At 58.5% G+C, this 15,323-nt stretch overlaps 7 protein-coding genes across 7 annotated transcripts; 1 reads left to right on the top strand and 6 right to left on the bottom strand.

The window, feature by feature from the left end:
- Nucleotides 1–147: 147 nt before the first annotated feature.
- Nucleotides 148–2,913, top strand: GGTG_10181 (hypothetical protein). The gene is made up of 5 exons (XM_009228047.1): nucleotides 148–480; nucleotides 542–615; nucleotides 679–1,007; nucleotides 1,100–2,323; nucleotides 2,416–2,913. The coding sequence occupies exons 1-5, from the start codon at nucleotides 375–377 to the stop codon at nucleotides 2,633–2,635; spliced, it is 1,953 nt and encodes a 650-aa protein (XP_009226311.1). The 5' UTR covers nucleotides 148–374; the 3' UTR covers nucleotides 2,636–2,913.
- On the bottom strand, nucleotides 2,591–4,452 carry GGTG_10180 (hypothetical protein). The gene is made up of 3 exons (XM_009228046.1): nucleotides 3,748–4,452; nucleotides 3,373–3,524; nucleotides 2,591–3,293 (listed from the first exon to the last, which is right to left on the bottom strand). The coding sequence occupies exons 1-3, from the start codon at nucleotides 4,142–4,144 to the stop codon at nucleotides 2,973–2,975; spliced, it is 870 nt and encodes a 289-aa protein (XP_009226310.1). The 5' UTR covers nucleotides 4,145–4,452; the 3' UTR covers nucleotides 2,591–2,972.
- Nucleotides 4,453–5,030: 578 nt separating this feature from the next.
- GGTG_10179 (PX domain-containing protein) lies at nucleotides 5,031–8,458 on the bottom strand (the record flags this gene model as incomplete). Its single annotated transcript, XM_009228045.1, has 8 exons — nucleotides 5,031–5,684; nucleotides 5,756–6,599; nucleotides 6,689–6,945; nucleotides 7,023–7,123; nucleotides 7,199–7,478; nucleotides 7,580–7,888; nucleotides 7,974–8,203; nucleotides 8,305–8,458. The coding sequence occupies 8 exons, from the start codon at nucleotides 8,456–8,458 to the stop codon at nucleotides 5,031–5,033; spliced, it is 2,829 nt and encodes a 942-aa protein (XP_009226309.1).
- Nucleotides 8,459–9,306: 848 nt separating this feature from the next.
- On the bottom strand, nucleotides 9,307–9,788 carry GGTG_10178 (hypothetical protein; the record flags this gene model as incomplete). Its single annotated transcript, XM_009228044.1, has 1 exon — nucleotides 9,307–9,788. The coding sequence occupies exon 1, from the start codon at nucleotides 9,595–9,597 to the stop codon at nucleotides 9,307–9,309; it is 291 nt and encodes a 96-aa protein (XP_009226308.1). The 5' UTR covers nucleotides 9,598–9,788.
- A 414-nt stretch (nucleotides 9,789–10,202) lies between these two features.
- Nucleotides 10,203–12,063, bottom strand: GGTG_10177 (hypothetical protein). Its single transcript, XM_009228043.1, has 2 exons — nucleotides 11,359–12,063; nucleotides 10,203–11,254 (listed from the first exon to the last, which is right to left on the bottom strand). Exons 1-2 carry the CDS (start codon nucleotides 11,799–11,801, stop codon nucleotides 10,531–10,533), a joined length of 1,167 nt encoding a protein of 388 aa, XP_009226307.1. The 5' UTR covers nucleotides 11,802–12,063; the 3' UTR covers nucleotides 10,203–10,530.
- Nucleotides 12,064–12,315: 252 nt separating this feature from the next.
- On the bottom strand, nucleotides 12,316–13,700 carry GGTG_10176 (hypothetical protein). The gene is made up of 3 exons (XM_009228042.1): nucleotides 13,483–13,700; nucleotides 13,272–13,417; nucleotides 12,316–13,180 (listed from the first exon to the last, which is right to left on the bottom strand). Exons 1-3 carry the CDS (start codon nucleotides 13,544–13,546, stop codon nucleotides 13,040–13,042), a joined length of 351 nt encoding a protein of 116 aa, XP_009226306.1. The 5' UTR covers nucleotides 13,547–13,700; the 3' UTR covers nucleotides 12,316–13,039.
- Nucleotides 13,701–14,464: 764 nt separating this feature from the next.
- On the bottom strand, nucleotides 14,465–15,003 carry GGTG_10175 (hypothetical protein; the record flags this gene model as incomplete). Its single annotated transcript, XM_009228041.1, has 3 exons — nucleotides 14,465–14,616; nucleotides 14,706–14,741; nucleotides 14,892–15,003. The coding sequence occupies 3 exons, from the start codon at nucleotides 15,001–15,003 to the stop codon at nucleotides 14,465–14,467; spliced, it is 300 nt and encodes a 99-aa protein (XP_009226305.1).
- Nucleotides 15,004–15,323: the final 320 nt, after the last annotated feature.

Raw genomic sequence — 15,323 nt, 5'->3', positions numbered from 1 at the left:
CACGCGTTCAAGGGATTTGTGATTATTTTGATGCAAAAGGCATTACTTATAGCCACAATGACGTTCTTCGCTTTGCCGGATCATAGATGCAGAGGGCAAAATGACTGCACTGCAGACTGAATGGGCTCCTTTTTTTTGTGGTGGTGGGGAATAAATTGCGGTCCAGACTATTTTCCCGACTCTAGTTTGCCCGACCCGTGCCACCCACCGAGGCGCCATCTGGTCGGCAACTCGGCTAACCACAAATCTGTGATTGGCCGTTTCTCCTGCTCTTGATCGGCGTCGCGCTCCTGTCTCCTGCCAGAGCCACCAAAAAAGCTACACGAGGCACTGCGCTCCAAGATCAGGCCAATCCCCCAGCGTCAAGTGTCACAATGGCGTCCCAAATGGCTTGGAGAAGATTAGCCGCCCAGTCAGTCCTGCGGGCACCGCTGAGGAGCCCGATACAGACGAGAGCCTTCTCTGCAACACGCTCGGCAGGTATAGCTCCCCTGGAGCCCCTCGCGAGGCTGGCACCTGGCTAACCCGGACGCGCGCACAGCTCGCATTCTCGGTACGGGCCCTCTGCGGGCAAAGGAGGCTTCCAAGCACGTCGGCAGCAAATACCCCGTCATTGTACGTCACCTCTCCTCCAAAGAGCCGGGAGAAGGCGTCGTCTAACGAGAGCCATCTCTCCAGGACCACGAGTACGATGCGATCGTCGTCGGAGCCGGCGGTGCCGGTCTGCGAGCTGCCTTCGGTCTGGCCGAGGCGGGCTTCAACACGGCCTGTATATCGAAGCTCTTCCCGACCCGATCCCATACGGTAGCTGCGCAGGGCGGCATCAACGCTGCGCTGGGCAACATGCACAAGGACGACTGGAGGTGGCACATGTACGACACGGTCAAGGGCTCCGACTGGCTCGGAGACCAGGACGCCATTCACTACATGACGCGCGAGGCACCTGCCTCTATCATCGAGCTCGAGAACTACGGCTGCCCCTTCTCGCGTACCGAGGACGGCAAGATGTAAGTTGGTCTCCAAGCTGTCCCTCCCGGTGTTGGAGAGGCCATTCCACCTCCCGCGCTGCTGCGCTGCCATGGTGCTGACCTTCACACAGCTACCAGCGTGCCTTTGGTGGCCAGTCGCAGGAGTACGGCAAGGGCGGGCAGGCGTACCGCTGCTGTGCTGCTGCTGACCGGACGGGCCATGCACTGCTGCACACTCTCTACGGCCAGTCGCTTCGCCACAACACCAACTACTTCATCGAGTACTTCGCCATGGACCTGCTGATGGAGGACGGCGAGTGCCGCGGTGTGATTGCCTACAACCAGGAGGACGGCACGCTGCACCGCTTCTTCGCGAAGAACACGGTCCTGGCCACGGGCGGATACGGTCGCGCCTACTTCAGCTGCACGTCGGCGCACACTTGCACTGGCGACGGCATGGCCATGGTCGCCCGCGCGGGTCTGCCCAACCAGGATCTCGAGTTTGTTCAGTTCCACCCGACGGGTATCTACGGCGCCGGCTGCCTCATCACCGAGGGTTCGCGTGGTGAGGGTGGCTACCTGCTCAACTCGGAGGGTGAGCGTTTCATGGAACGTTACGCCCCTACCGCCAAGGACCTAGCGTCCCGCGACGTCGTGTCGCGGTCCATGACCATGGAGATTCGCGAGGGCCGCGGTGTCGGCCCTGAAAAGGACCACATCTACCTGCAGCTGAGCCACCTGCCTGCCGAAGTCCTGGCCGAGCGCCTGCCCGGAATCTCGGAGACTGCCGCCATCTTCTCGGGTGTCGATGTGACCAAGCAGCCCATCCCCGTTCTGCCGACGGTGCACTACAACATGGGCGGCATCCCGACTCGCTACACGGGAGAGGTCATCACCGTGGACGAGAAGGGCAAGGACAAGGTTGTTCCTGGCCTGTTTGCCTGTGGCGAGGCCGCCTGCGTGTCTGTGCACGGCGCCAACCGCCTGGGTGCCAACTCGCTCCTGGACCTGGTCGTCTTCGGCCGTGCCGTGTCGCACACCATTCGCGACAACTTCGCGCCCGGAGCCAAGCACAAGCCCCTCTCGGCCGACATTGGCGCCGACTCGATCGAGGTGATGGACAAGGTCCGCAACTCGGACGGCCCCAAGAGCACCGCCGAGATCAGGCTAGCGATGCAGAAGGCCATGCAGACCGACGTCAGCGTGTTCCGCACCCAGGAGTCTCTGGACCAGGGTGTGCGCAAGGTGAACGAGGTCGACCAGACCTTTAGCCAGGTCGGCATCAAGGACCGGACCATGATCTGGAACTCGGACCTGGTCGAGACTCTGGAGCTGAGGAACCTTTTGACTTGCGCGTATGTGTTTCACCCAGACTCCTCACCCATTTCCTTTTCCTCATAGACATGATTGTGAACAAGCTAACACTGTGTTTTCCTTCGATAAACAGCACCCAAACCGCCACCTCGGCGGCGGCCAGGAAGGAGTCCCGCGGTGCGCACGCGCGCGAGGACTTCCCGGACCGTGACGACAACAAATGGATGAAGCACACTCTCAGCTACCAGAAGAAACCCCACGGCAAGGTTGAGCTGTCATACCGTGGCGTCATTGGTCACACACTCGACGAGAGCGAGTGCAAGGCTGTGCCTCCGTTCAAGCGCGTATACTAAAAACTGGGGCCGGGGTTCAAGTTGGGATGGTAGACAGGCATTTGCTACTAATTAAAAACAGGGACCATATGTTACCATCTGTTCTTAACACTTTCTTTTTTTTGTGTGTGAATCGCCCTGCACTCATGAAGTGTGCACTTTATCTTTGTGTCGGGTGTTTTTCGGGGTGCAGAGTCAAGGGATATTTTGGTGCATCAGGGGAAATCAAAGCGAGTGGCTTTGAGTTGTACAGGGAAACCCAAAGAATAAAAAATAATAAAAATAAAGTGATAACCACGTTTTTAATAATCTCAGCCATTCCCGCCGGGGTTACCAACCAACTAATCCCACCCACCACTCAAAAGGCCATCTCCTTCTTGATCTCGGCGATGGCGCGGCCCGGGTTCAGGCCCTTGGGGCAGGTCCGGGTGCAGTTCAGGATGGTGTGGCAGCGGTACAGGCTCATCGAGTTGTCGAGGGCGGCGCGGCGCTGGGCGGTGCGCTCGTCGCGCGAGTCGGCCAGCCACCTGTACGACTGCAGCAGGATGGCGGGGCCGAGGTACTCCTCCGAGTTCCACCAGTACGACGGGCACGACGTCGAGCAGCAGGCGCACAGGATGCACTCGTACAGCCCGTCCAGCTTTTTCCTGTCCTCCTTGCTCTGGCGGTACTCCTTGCCCTGTAGAGGAGAAAAAGAAGGGATGCTGCGTTAGCTTCTCTGCGGAACACGCGTCTCTCGGGCCCTGGTTCAAACTTACATCTGGCGAAGGCGTGTCCCGCTGCAGGTACGGCTTGATGGACCTGTACTGCTTGTAGAAGTGCGTGAGGTCGGGCACGAGGTCCTTGACCACGTACGTGTGTGGTAGTGGGTAGATCTTGACCTCGGCCGAGTCCTCAGTGGGGATGCGGCCTGCAGATGCGTGTGCGCTTCAGGTTAGAGCGTCGCTCAGCTCCTCCAGCCAGCCAGCCAGCCAGCCAGCCAAACAACCAAGGGGAGTCCCCAGGCGCGCGCCGCGGCGTCTCGGGGCAGATGGGAGCCTTTTGTCCCGTCCCTCCCTTCCCTTCCGGCCGCCCAGCAAAGATACCCTCCTTCCCCTCCCATCCCCCTCAAGAATCGCGCGGGAAGCACTCACACAAGCATGCCAGCGTGTTGGTGCCGTTGATGTTCATGGCGCAGCTGCCGCAGATGCCCTCCCTGCAGCTGCGGCGAAACGTCAGGGTGGGGTCGAGCTCGTTCTTGATGCGCACGAGGGCGTCGAGCACCATGGGCCCCGTCTTGTTGAGGTCGAGGCTGTACGTCTGCATGTGCGGCTTCTCCGTAGGCTTGCTGGGGTCCCAGCGGTAGATCCGGAACGACTTGAGCCGGGCGTCCTGCGAGGGGGCCGGCTCTGACGACGACGACGACGACGACGACGACACCGAGGCCATGGCGCGCACGCACACGGGCTTGAGGGCGCTCAGGACGGGGCGGCGCGTCGATGCGGCTGCTGCCCCGAGTAGCCGGGAGGAGGCGGAGCGGAGGGACGCCATCGTGGGCGGGTGCGCGGGCGGGCGGGTGCGCGTGGTCTAGGTTGGTGCTCGTCCTAACGGAAAGAAAGGGGGGGTAAACACAGGAAAGGCAGACAAAAAGAAAGGAAGAAAAACGGATCAATTGCCGAAACCAGTTGCTCAACAGAGAGCCGCGGCGGCAGGCGAACCCGAGAGTGGCAAGGCTGGCAAGGGGGATGGATGGCCGATCAATCAAAAGACTGCCTCACACGGCGCTGTGCGGGTTCGTTCATAGGTGTTGGGTGTTGTCGCCGTTGTGACTTTTGCCCTTCGGGACACCTCGGTTATCGACTCGCCCCCCAGCTCCGGCTGCTCGTGCGGGTCTAATTGGAGCCGGATAGTAGGGCCAGCCAATGGGAGCCGACGTGTTTTCAAGCAGCTAGCTAGGCTAGCACGTGACAGACATTACCGCCACAATTGACGCGGCGACCCCGCTTGGACTAGTCCGCACCTTGCAAACCGATGATTAGAGTCTGCATTGGGCTCTGGTGTAGGTTCCCTATTTCCTACTCTATTTCCGTAAAAGCCTATGGAAATATCCCTTCTTTTAAAAACTTAGAACCCCGTCCCCGCGCCCTCAATGTCCCCTTCAACCCTGGAGCGTGCTAGAGCGTTCAGTGCCCATGTCAAACATGACATGATACCCAAAAAGGAGGTGGTTGCCCAGCCCCTGAAATCCCAGTGTAAGCCATCACAGACGCTTTTTGCCAAGTAGCCCATGCACACCTTTTGCAAATATCAATAATTGAGAAGCCTCATGGTATCCCACCAAACACAACCTCGTGATTCCCTCACACCCAAAGGAAGAAGAAGAAGAAGAAAACTGTTAGAATACAACAAAGAAGGGTCATGTGTGAAGCCCGCCAGCTCATTCGGCTAGCACTATCCTCAGCATCGAGAGGAAGTTTTCCCTCAGCTTGTGCACCTCGGCGATGTCTGGCTTCTCAGGCTCGCCGGCGCGGCGCCTGAGGCGGTCTCGTTGCTTCGCCCGACGCCGCCTCTCGGCCTCGATGGGATCCAGGTCATCCTGGATCTCAGCCTCCTCCTCGTCGTCCGAGCCCGATTCGTCCTCGTAGGCCATGTCCTGGAGGTCCATCTGGTCGAGCCCAAAGTCGCTGGACTTGAACCCGACGGGCACGCCGTCGACGCCGGGTGCGCCGCCGCCCTCGGCCGCCATCTTCTGCCTCGTCTTGTCCTGGTGCCACTTTTTCCGCGCCTCCTGCCACCCGATCAGCTGATCGATCTCGGCGATTGCCTTCTCCTTGTCCACGACGTTCATGCTGATGCCACCCTCGAACAACGCGTTGACGTCGAGAGTGCCATTCTTGGGCCCGTGTCGCAGGAACTCGAGGATTCCCTCGATCCAGCCCATGAGCTGGGTGAATAGCCCGTTATCGTGCGTGTGCACCTCGTGAACGAACTTGTAGAAGTTGTGCTCGTGGCGCTGGCACAAGTCAATGAAGGCCTGGACGGTCTGGTTAGGGTCCGCTGAAGCGTCCTGCTCACGGCACTGCTCCACAACCTAAAGCAAGTAATGGGAATTAGAACCAGCCGGCTTCCTCGGGGAAATGGGGAATATGGGAGATGGATTACCTGGATAGTGTCATCGATGAAGACAGCAAAGTCGGTGATGCTATTGTAAACGTTGGCAGACTTATAGACCCGCACAAGCGGCTCGTAGAATATGGTGAAAAGATCCCTGAAGAGCTGGAGCGTCACGGGCTCCTCGATCAGGTGCAGCATCATCTCCTTGTCCCGCTGCCTCAGCTGGAGCTTCAGGAGCTGCTTTAGGTACGAGAAGAGCTGTGCGCCCTGCTTGAGCTCATCGTCCACATTCTCAACGGCGCTATTGAACGCGACGTATGCGTTGTAAAGCCGCCCGATTTGGTCGGCCGTCAAGCTCGGTTCGAGGAACTCGGAACGGAGAATCGCGACGACTATGTCGACATCATCGGCCGCCGCCTCCTCCCGGATGGCCACCTTGACATACTCTTCCGCCTCGGAGAACTTCTTGATCTTTTCGGCGAAGACCGCGTCGCCAACCTTCTCAGCCAGTTGATCTATCGCCCGCTGGAAGTTGCGAATTCCGTCGTTCAGGGTCATTGTAAAGATGCGCTGCAGGAGAGACCGCGCCCCAAACGGCTGTGCTAGGAAGATGTCCAGGATGCCCGACATGACAGCGGCAGGGTTCGCGATGCGGATGGCGTTCTTCATGAGCGTATACGGCATGAGGGAGTGGACCCGCTTGGCCTGGGCAAACAGCTCGGGGGAGTTGTCCTCGGCCAGGAAGAGGTGGTAGATGGTAGCTGCAACCTCGATGCGAAGCCACTCGGCGAATTTTTGATACTGGATGCTGAGGTCCTGGATCGTCTCCTTCTCTTTGATCTCCTGAAACAGCATGGTCAGGCCATTCCGCTCGACAATATCCTGACGGAACCTGTAGCGCGCCCAAGTCAGTAATCGTGCACGCTATGAACCAGTAGGTAGCCCAGGCCCGCGATTAGTATCTCCAAGCTTGAAACTTACTGCTCCATGTAGACATCCAGGTCTGCGGCGCGCTTGCGCGCTATCTCGTAGAACTTCTTCTGTTCCACCACACGCTTCTCGTCCACCTCCTTACGCCGCATGATGTCCACGACATCCTCATCCTTGGGCGTGATGGGGTCGTGCGTCAAGAAATCCTGCATGGCCTTGGTTGTGGCCAGCTGGGGGTTATGTAGCAGCGATCGCAAAAATGCCCGGAGAGACACGCGCTGGTTCTCTCGGAACAACAGCACATTTCCCTGTTTTAAAGGTTAGTATCTTGCTTGACTATGGCCTAACTACCCAAGAGTATCGCGTAGAGTTTAAGAGCACTTACATCCGGCTTCATCCCGGGGCTGTTACGGCCATCCGTGGAACGGCCGTCCATCGATGGCCGCGGGGAGGCTCTGCTAGATCCAGATCCTGTCCTACGGTGGTCTGTCCAGATAGGTTTTATTAGCACCACATTATACCCGCCGAGGGGTTCGGGTGACGTTGGCATTCTCATTGTACCTTTGATACGGTTGACAGACAATGTCTTGACCCCATCGTAGCTAGCATTGCCCGTTAATTGTGTAGACACGGACGAGACTGATGACCGGTCATCGTCGTCCTTGGACAGGAGGCCACCAAGGAATGCGGACGAGTTGCTCTTGTTCTTCCTGGGGATGGGCGGCAAGACTTTGCCGGGGAGCTCTGTGCGGATATCATTGCGGAGCTTGACGAAGTCGCCATAGCGTCTAGCAACAAAGTACTCCAGCTCCCCTTTCCTTTTTATCCTGAGGATGAATTCCTAGCCATATCATGTCAGCGCCTCCTGCCCCTGACTTCTTCAACATACCAGGGAGTGGACAGTGCGAGGGACATGTGCAAGGAATCAAAGGGGCTGCTTACCGAGTGCTTGTGATGCCTGATGTTCCTCTTCACAGACGTGATGCGCACCGCACAGATGTTGGCGTCCCAGCCGTTCAGGTAGTTACCCTCGGGCATGGACGCCAGCACACCGGTGTCGATGGCATCTCTGTCCACGATCTCGAGCTCTGAGAATCTTATTCTCTCCTCGAAACCCGAAGAAGTTCGGACGCCCGACACTATCATCAGCTCCACGAGCTTCTGCGCTTTGAGCGCGAGCTTGCGGCGCTTCGTCTCCTCCAGGCGGTCTTCCGAGGAGGATATACCCTTGCTCGCAAAGGATTCGAGGAACTACAGGAGCGAGAGGCAAAATGGTGGGGGGTCAGCAGGGCGCGCGGACGCGGAGAGAGGGGCAGCGTGCAGACGGGGCACGCACCACTTGCAGCTTATCCTGCCAAAACTCCTTCTCCCTGGCCTTGTCGAGGAACGGGAACTCGCGGACATGGTGAACAAAGATGTAGCGCAATATGGGGAGCTCCGAGTCGAGAGGGGAGACCTCGCCGAATTCTGACTTGAAGGGGGCGCCAAAGCGGCGCAACGCGGTTGGGGAGTTGAGCTCTGCGATCTCGCGCTTGACCTGCTCCGAGACCAGTTCGCGCTTAAGGTCTAGTATGGTTGTCGGTCGATCAGTAAAAGTGCCCGGCAATTTCGGGTAAACAGGAGACCGCGAGGGCTGTAACGGGGCGGGGGGGCGTCGTGGAACCTACAGTGTTCCTGCTTCCCGGTAAGGGTCTGGCCTGGCGGCGGGATGGTTTTGCTGCTGGCGGTGCGGATGGGAAGCCCCTTGGTCGAGTCTTGCGCCGGAGCCACGCCGTTCTCGATGCGTGGAGCGCCGTTCTGGGGCTCGACCGAAGGCGCCATGGCGAAGAGTGCCGCGGGGGGGGGAGGAGGAGGGGTAGGTAGGATAGGTAAATGCGCGCCCGATGGCCGTCTCTGAGGCCCCGTCAGTGAGCGCAGCGACGCAGCAAGAACGCAGGCAGTTGGCGATTCGGACAGGTGCCGTGGCGGGGCAGGGAATCGCAGTTAAGGTGCGGTTGGATAGGTACAGCGGAGACGGGGGTCGAGGGTTGCGGTCTGGGCGGGCGGGCGAGGCCCCGTTTTGACCAAGTTCAGGTATGAGGTCAGAGGTCCTGGCGTTGTCACTCAAAGTCCCGGTGCTCACAGCTCGAGGACCGCCAACCAGGTAAGCGTGGCAAGCGTTATGGGACACAACAAGGATGAAGTATATTGGGACAATCCGAAGCAATGGCGAGATGCAGAGATTATATCAGCCCGAGCAGTCGATCAAACTTTTGGCTTTGTCGGCGTGGGCCGGGACCCGGCTCGCATAGACAGAGTGAGGCAGCAGGCGCAGGTGCGCAGGGCCGCGCTGCAGGGGAGGGTCGAAAAGAGAGTAGGATTGGCAAACTGCCGCAAGAGAACAAGGATCAGGGACGCGACGGAGGAGGCGTGGGTTGCTATAAACAGAAGACTAGCCGCAGTGAAGTAGAACAGAAACACAGAAACAAAAAAGTAAATGCAAAGGTACCAAAAAGCGCACCCGATTGTTTCCTGCCTGGACCCCGTGTCAGTCAGTGTCTATCATCTGGTCTAAATGGATGTATTTCCCAGCCCACCACTTAACAGCCTTTTTCCTCTGATTTTCTTGCTTCCTTTTTTCTAAGCCTCCAGATTCATCACTCAGCGCAAGCGTGAATGTGACCTGGCAGTTACAGGCATTTCCCCAATGACGCCTGCTTTTCTTTTTTCTTCGCGAGTTGGAGCATGACGTCCTTTGGCAGACAGCCCCTCCAGATTCCACAATTCCAGACCGTGGTCCCAGCCATGTGCACCGTAAAACCGAGTCCGTAGCGGAGAGGGGCGGCCACGGCTCGCTGTGACTGGCCAGTGCCGCTTGCGTGGCCGCCCCGCCGAGAGCGCAGGGAGATGGGCTGCTCCATTGGCGCGTCCTTGGCGATTACGAATCCGGCCTCTAGCGCAACTTCTGGGACTTGCTGCATCAGCTGCTAGCTGGCACGCTGGGCTGCCCCAACCTAACGGACCCTCTCCTCGTAACCCATGTAAGCCTGCCGCCGTCAACATTTGAGGTGGAGAGCGCCTGCTCATCACGTCGGCGCAGTTACATTGCATTTATTCTCCTCCGCGTTTCCCTGCCCGGGAAGAGCTGCAAGCCAGGCCCCCTCCGGCACGGAGCTGCCGGGCGAGGCGGCACTTCGACCTGCGATGCCGCCAGGGGGGGAGCTACCCCTAGCAATTTCCATGCCTTGCACAACCGGAAGAGAGGCATCAGTCGCTTCACGCTAGCTAAGCGCCCACCCGGCTGAGGTGAGAGCTCAGCCTTCGTCTAAACACAAATCACAGCGGAAGATAGGCTGCAGTGGATCCGCAGGTTGAGTGCGGTGGATGTGGTGGATGCGATGGATGCGCCAACTCGGTCTTGATGACAAGCAACCTGCTACCGACGCAGCCACCTACCTAACCTCTTCAGCCCTGCCTAGGCCGACGTCCTCACTTCCCAGCAGCTATGACAAGATGCGCAGGCCGAGTAAGCACAAGCCACCATCAGCGGTAGCTTCAACTGGCGCACCTAACTCCCTGTCTCTGGTCAGCATTGAAAACACTTGATACAGGACATTATTCTGCTACAGTGAATACCTACTACGTAGGCCGGCGGGAAGATGGTTCATATTCAGACCTAGTAGTTGGTGACAAGGAGAAACGGCGTCAATCCACATTGGCAGATCAAACTCCAGAACGTGAGAACGAGTCTGTACCCGTTCCCAGCATCTTCACACCCGCTTGGAATTCCGTCGCAACAGATAAACATTGGGGTATCGTATTTGCCAGTATAAGCCGGCAGGCAACACAGAACGCAATGCGGTCCAGAAGGAACAAGATCGCCAATCAAAACTAACCAGGCGACAGCGGCTCGTCTATAGCTCGTCAAACACACGCAGCTGTTTGTCCGCATCCACACGTGAATCCCTCCCGTTTTGGTTGAGCGATTTGAACAACCTCGCGGCGGGTGCTGAGTCCTCACCGTGCTCCCCGGCCTCGGCAGGCCCCCCGCCTTCGGCTCCCCTCGGCGCCGGGATGTGCCCGCTCACGACGGCAGACCGCACCCAGTCTGATGGCTCCGTTGCCGACGCCACGGGCTCGCCCTTGCCAACCATGTGTGGCTGCTGCCGCGGCACGTCGTGTCCGGCAACGACAAGCAGGAACACCAACAGGACGAGAACGAGCACTGACGTGACGACCCAGATCGTCTTGAGGCGCCGGCGCGTGCGCTCCTGCCACTCGCGGTCGGCGCGCTCCCACCCTTCGATCCGGTCGTGCACCGCGTCGACGCGCCCGCTGAGCTGCTGGATGCGCTCGCGGCCGTCGTGGATGCGGCTCTGGAGCGACTCTATCCGTCTTCGCTGCGAGTCAAAGGTGCCCAGCCCGTCGATCTGGCCGCTGACGTCGGCCACCAGCTCGTCTGTCTCGCGCGAGAACCCGTCCGCGGCATCCCGCCAGGCGTCCCGCAGCTCTTCCAGCGCCGCCGCCGTGCTGCTCAGCGTCCCTAGCTTGTCCATCACCGATGTGTAGGCATCGTCGAGCCGCCGAGCCGTCGATGTCGATGTCGTGTTTAAGTCCGCCACTGCAGTCTGAAGGCCTCTGATATGTAATCAGCAGAGCGTAAGCACGTGTATGCGATGCTGGCTAGTAATAGGGGAAACGCGTACTGCGCAGTGGAGGGCGATGGGGGCTAATAAACCTACGCAGCTATTGCTTGTGCTTTTTCCCTGGCAATGACCAAGTCCTCGTCCTTGCCTGGTCTTCGCTCAAGGGCAGCAGAAGGTACCGGCGGAGGTGGCCGCGAGGGCGCATCGTCGGAACCGGAGGCGGCCAGGATGCTCGGTCGGCGGCTAGGAATCGGGGTTATGTTCGGTGTGACACCTTCGGAGCGCGAGATTGCCACGTCGACCGAGGGTCGGGGCGGTGGGAGGCTCGGCGCGGCGCTGTTGTCGTCGCGTTTGCTGATGCTGGCCTGTTGGCGGTGGGCGTGGTGGTGTGAGTGGTGGTGCGACGAGTGGTGATGGTGGTGGAAGCGGGTGGGCGACGACAGGTCCGATATGGACCTATTAATCTGATGTTTGGGGCGGTGAGGCGACGCGGCACCGTGGCTCGAGGCCGTGTCAGGGACGATCCCATTTCCAAGCATGGCCAGTTTCCGGCCCAAGGCCGACGGCGGTAGCGATCAGAAGGGAGAAAAAGGGGATGGCCGAAAGGGTACCGAGGGGCCAGAACGAAACGAAACAAAACAAAACAAGATCCAACGGCAACGATTCGTGTTTCCCGCCGGCTTCTGACAGGGACCCTGCGCTAATGTGCATGTGCGTTGCAGCAGTCGTGCTCTCGCAGCAGTCCCGTTTTGTTCGCAGTGCAAAGTTTGAGGCGATCCAGAGCACAGGGTGCGTCCCGAGCTGTGACGTTGTTTGTCGGGGCCACCCGCCAGCCCAGCTGCCACATGACACCGTGCCCCTCGACCACCTGCCAAGCCCGGCCCGACAGGCACCCAGACACCTTGTCTTCACATGCTTCCACGCTTCCAGGCAGGCCACGTCAATTAGATTAACTTGCACATGAAGATCAAATCTGCATGCTCCTGCGTGTATGCATAATCCCATCTCAACGAGCCGGCCGGCACGCCATGATACACCGTCTAGGATATTTAGTACCTATATGAGCAAAGCATCAACCACTGCCAACCTATTCCGGGTCATGTTGTTTCAAGTGCCGCACTCGGCAACGGGATGGCTTTCATCATTGGACGCACGGCGACAAATGTCCATATAACTTTGGTACACGTTCGAATTCGTGTGGATTGAGGACTATCAGGGGATGCAATGCACCGATATGAACCGACCATCGTCGGCCAGCACCAGGCAAGACAGAGTTCATCGTCGTTGCAACGCAGGATGCATCAGGAGGGCGATCTACGTCAGACGTGAACACGCGACCAAGCACTGCTAGCCCTTTGTTTGTGTGGGAGGCTCCTTGAACCCAGCGTCGCCGGGGCTTGTCCAGATACGGCGACACTGTTGGCGTGAGACTCCTAGATCCGGCTAGACCTCATCCAGACCCTAATTCCGTGACCGAGTTCGGCCTTGGAATAGGCTGATTAGAGGCAAGCTCCGCCTCGATACTGTGAGAGCCTCTGCCTGTGACACTCCCGCAATCCCTTGTGAGGCATTCTTAGCGGGAGGGACTAGAGACAAAGGGGGCGCGATAGGGCCTAGCGACAGCATGGCGGGTTCCCTCGGGTCATTTTGCCATTCGTGAATGTCGCCGGTCTTGAAGGCCTAGTTGTGGCCTCTCTCTCTCTCACAGGGCCCTCGTGGCGTACGGCTCCGGGAAGCGGGAGAGGTCGCCGAGGCGCGGAGACCGGATATGTGCCTCTCACGAATTGAGCACCTTGTTGCGCTTCTCCCTCCTCTTTAGCCTCTCAACCCTCTTCTTGTGCATCTTCTCGGCCATCTTCTCATATCTCTCCTTCTCCTCCTTTGCAGCCTTCCTGTCCTTGATCGCCTGGACACGTTGCTGTTATCCACCGTGCGTGGTTAGCAGCGGCACATACGCCCACGACCGGGTTACGTGATGGTCTTCTGTGCCGACCGCGATTGCCCCTTACCTGTCTCTCCGCCTCCTTCTCGTCCTTCATCTCCTTCTCCTTCGCCTTGACTGCCGCCATGGTAACGCGATCCTTTGCGCGCTTCTCATACGACGTAAGGCCGGAGCCCGGCCGAAAGGCCTTCCGGGGCGCATGCCATTGCTTCCCTGTGATCAAGAGCAACCGTCTCAGACTCCATTCACTCGCGCGGCAATGCGTGGTTGGAACTGACCGTTTTTCCTCATGCCTAACGACTTGGGTGGGGGTTTCGTCATGGTGGCCTCAGCGCTCGACATGATGCTAGACGTCCTTCCTTTTTCAGGTGCTTCGTCAATTTAGGTCGCAGAATGGAATGCATCCATGAATGGCTGTTCGTTATGTCAAGGCAAGGCAGTGGGTGCGCGCGAGAAAAGAGATTGCGAATTTGCAACTGTCCGCATTCTAAAATGGGTACAAGGTGACGCGAACTTTTTTCTCTTGGCGTCCGGCAATTTGCCTCCTGCACGTTGGGGTCTGGGGCCTCCACTGACCGCCTTTTCCAGGATGCGCTGAGGAGGACCAACCCACATTATCGGGTCCTGATTCGCCAGGGCGTCATCCCGCAATGTCGAGTTTATGCCAGGCATATCCTGATTGCCCCCTCGAGACAATGGGCAATTTTGATTTGACCATCCATCGCAGAGCGCCCTGGATGTCGCCAAATTCCATCCCAGCTGAGCATCTAGCGCCGCGCCCGGTTCGCGGCTTCAAGGGATGCTATATTCCCCGAGTCTGTACCTGGTTGCCCCTGTTGGTCCCTGATTCGACGAACGGCCCGTTCATCAGGAGTCCGTCGATCTCTCCCGCCCACAGTCCTGCGCGTTTGACTGGCGGATATCAGAATCTCAATTGCGCGCCATTTACGGTCGGCGAGGCCCGCAAGTCGCCATCCAGGAACATCGCGAATAGGAAGGCCAGGCGCCGCCAAGCCATGCGAGCCCCCACGAGCAACAAAACAAGACGGAGGGGAACCAGAGCGTAATGGACCGAATGAACATGCATGAAACAGCCTTCTCTTGCGACTTTTGGATGCCGAACAGACCGATCCGTTCCGGCCGGCAAACACGCAATGTGCTGTCTTCCCTCGGTTATCTGTGCAAGATCCAATCTACGGCTAACACGGCAGCCAACCAAGAATGGGGGGCGTTGGGAAGAAGCACTGTCTGGGGAAACACTCAATCCCCTCGCTTGTGGGTGGGTGAAAAACGGCTGGGCGGACGCCTGTGAATCCCGCCTGGCGGAACAGCAATCTCGCATGACCTACAGAAGCTTATCTCGGCCCATTTCGCGCTTCTTCTCCTGCCCGCCCACGCGGGATCAAGGGTTGCTTGTGATTAAAAAGAGCCCCTTGCAGCAACAAATCAAATACTTGTGTGTCTCAATTCCTCTTGGGAATGTTGGTTATGGATGACACACACGCAGCTAACATCTGCCCTAATTGCTTGGTCGCGGCTGTGATAATCAGATATTTCTAGAAGCTTGCTAGCGGTGGCGTATTTGACCAGTCCAGCTGATCTTCTGATCGTCGGTTTGCAGTCCGTTGCGTGCTACTGCTCCGGCCACGCCGACTGCTGCTGCGAATAGAGCACACGCGGCACATACATACGTACAGACATACATTAGGCGTACCATCATACGGCCCATGGAGAGTGCCGGATGGCGTTGTCACCAGTTTTTCTCTCCGACCCGTCGACCGCATGCGGATCTGCCGCATGCCCTAGGATCAGTCTAGAACGGGGACAGAAGGCTCTGAAAGGCGCCGATGTTGAATGGCTTGCAGCCGGCAAGAGGCTATCCAGATCACTCCTATGCGAAGGGCGACTGGCGTCGAGCACGCCAGCCCCGTGCGTGCGGGTAACAACTATTGCCTAGTAGGGATCAGGGGTTCGTAGTTGCCGTGAAGGGGTGAATTCGTAGAAGTTGATTCGCTAACTGGTTGAACAGGCACAAAGGCCAAGGGCGCCATTGGATCCACCATGACCTTGTCCTGCAGGGCCTGGGAGGAGGCCACGGGGGGGGGGGGGGGGGGGGGGG

Source organism: Gaeumannomyces tritici (assembly GCF_000145635.1).
Source record: "Gaeumannomyces tritici R3-111a-1 unplaced genomic scaffold supercont2.5, whole genome shotgun sequence".
Lineage (NCBI taxonomy): Eukaryota > Fungi > Ascomycota > Sordariomycetes > Magnaporthales > Magnaporthaceae > Gaeumannomyces > Gaeumannomyces tritici.
The sequence above is the reverse complement of the archived record's forward strand: the minus strand, read 5'-3'. Positions and strand labels throughout refer to the sequence as shown.

Excerpts from the sequence above, each read along its gene's own strand:
- GGTG_10181 (XM_009228047.1), top strand. The coding sequence starts at position 375 with ATGGCGTCCCAAATGGCTTGGAGAAGATTAGCCGCCCAGTCAGTCCTG. Across the intron at positions 481-541 it reads CTCTGCAACACGCTCGGCAG|CTCGCATTCTCGGTACGGGC; the intron begins GTATAGCTCCCC and ends ACGCGCGCACAG. Across the intron at positions 616-678 it reads GCAGCAAATACCCCGTCATT|GACCACGAGTACGATGCGAT; the intron begins GTACGTCACCTC and ends CCATCTCTCCAG.
- GGTG_10180 (XM_009228046.1), bottom strand. The coding sequence starts at position 4,144 with ATGGCGTCCCTCCGCTCCGCCTCCTCCCGGCTACTCGGGGCAGCAGCC. Across the intron at positions 3,525-3,747 it reads CAACACGCTGGCATGCTTGT|GCCGCATCCCCACTGAGGAC; the intron begins GTGAGTGCTTCC and ends ACGCATCTGCAG. Across the intron at positions 3,294-3,372 it reads GGGACACGCCTTCGCCAGAT|GGCAAGGAGTACCGCCAGAG; the intron begins GTAAGTTTGAAC and ends TCTCCTCTACAG.
- GGTG_10177 (XM_009228043.1), bottom strand. The coding sequence starts at position 11,801 with ATGCTTGGAAATGGGATCGTCCCTGACACGGCCTCGAGCCACGGTGCC. Across the intron at positions 11,255-11,358 it reads AAAGCACAAGCAATAGCTGC|AGGCCTTCAGACTGCAGTGG; the intron begins GTAGGTTTATTA and ends ATTACATATCAG.
- GGTG_10176 (XM_009228042.1), bottom strand. The coding sequence starts at position 13,546 with ATGTCGAGCGCTGAGGCCACCATGACGAAACCCCCACCCAAGTCGTTA. Across the intron at positions 13,418-13,482 it reads GTTAGGCATGAGGAAAAACG|GGAAGCAATGGCATGCGCCC; the intron begins GTCAGTTCCAAC and ends TCTTGATCACAG. Across the intron at positions 13,181-13,271 it reads AGAAGGAGGCGGAGAGACAG|CAACGTGTCCAGGCGATCAA; the intron begins GTAAGGGGCAAT and ends GGTGGATAACAG.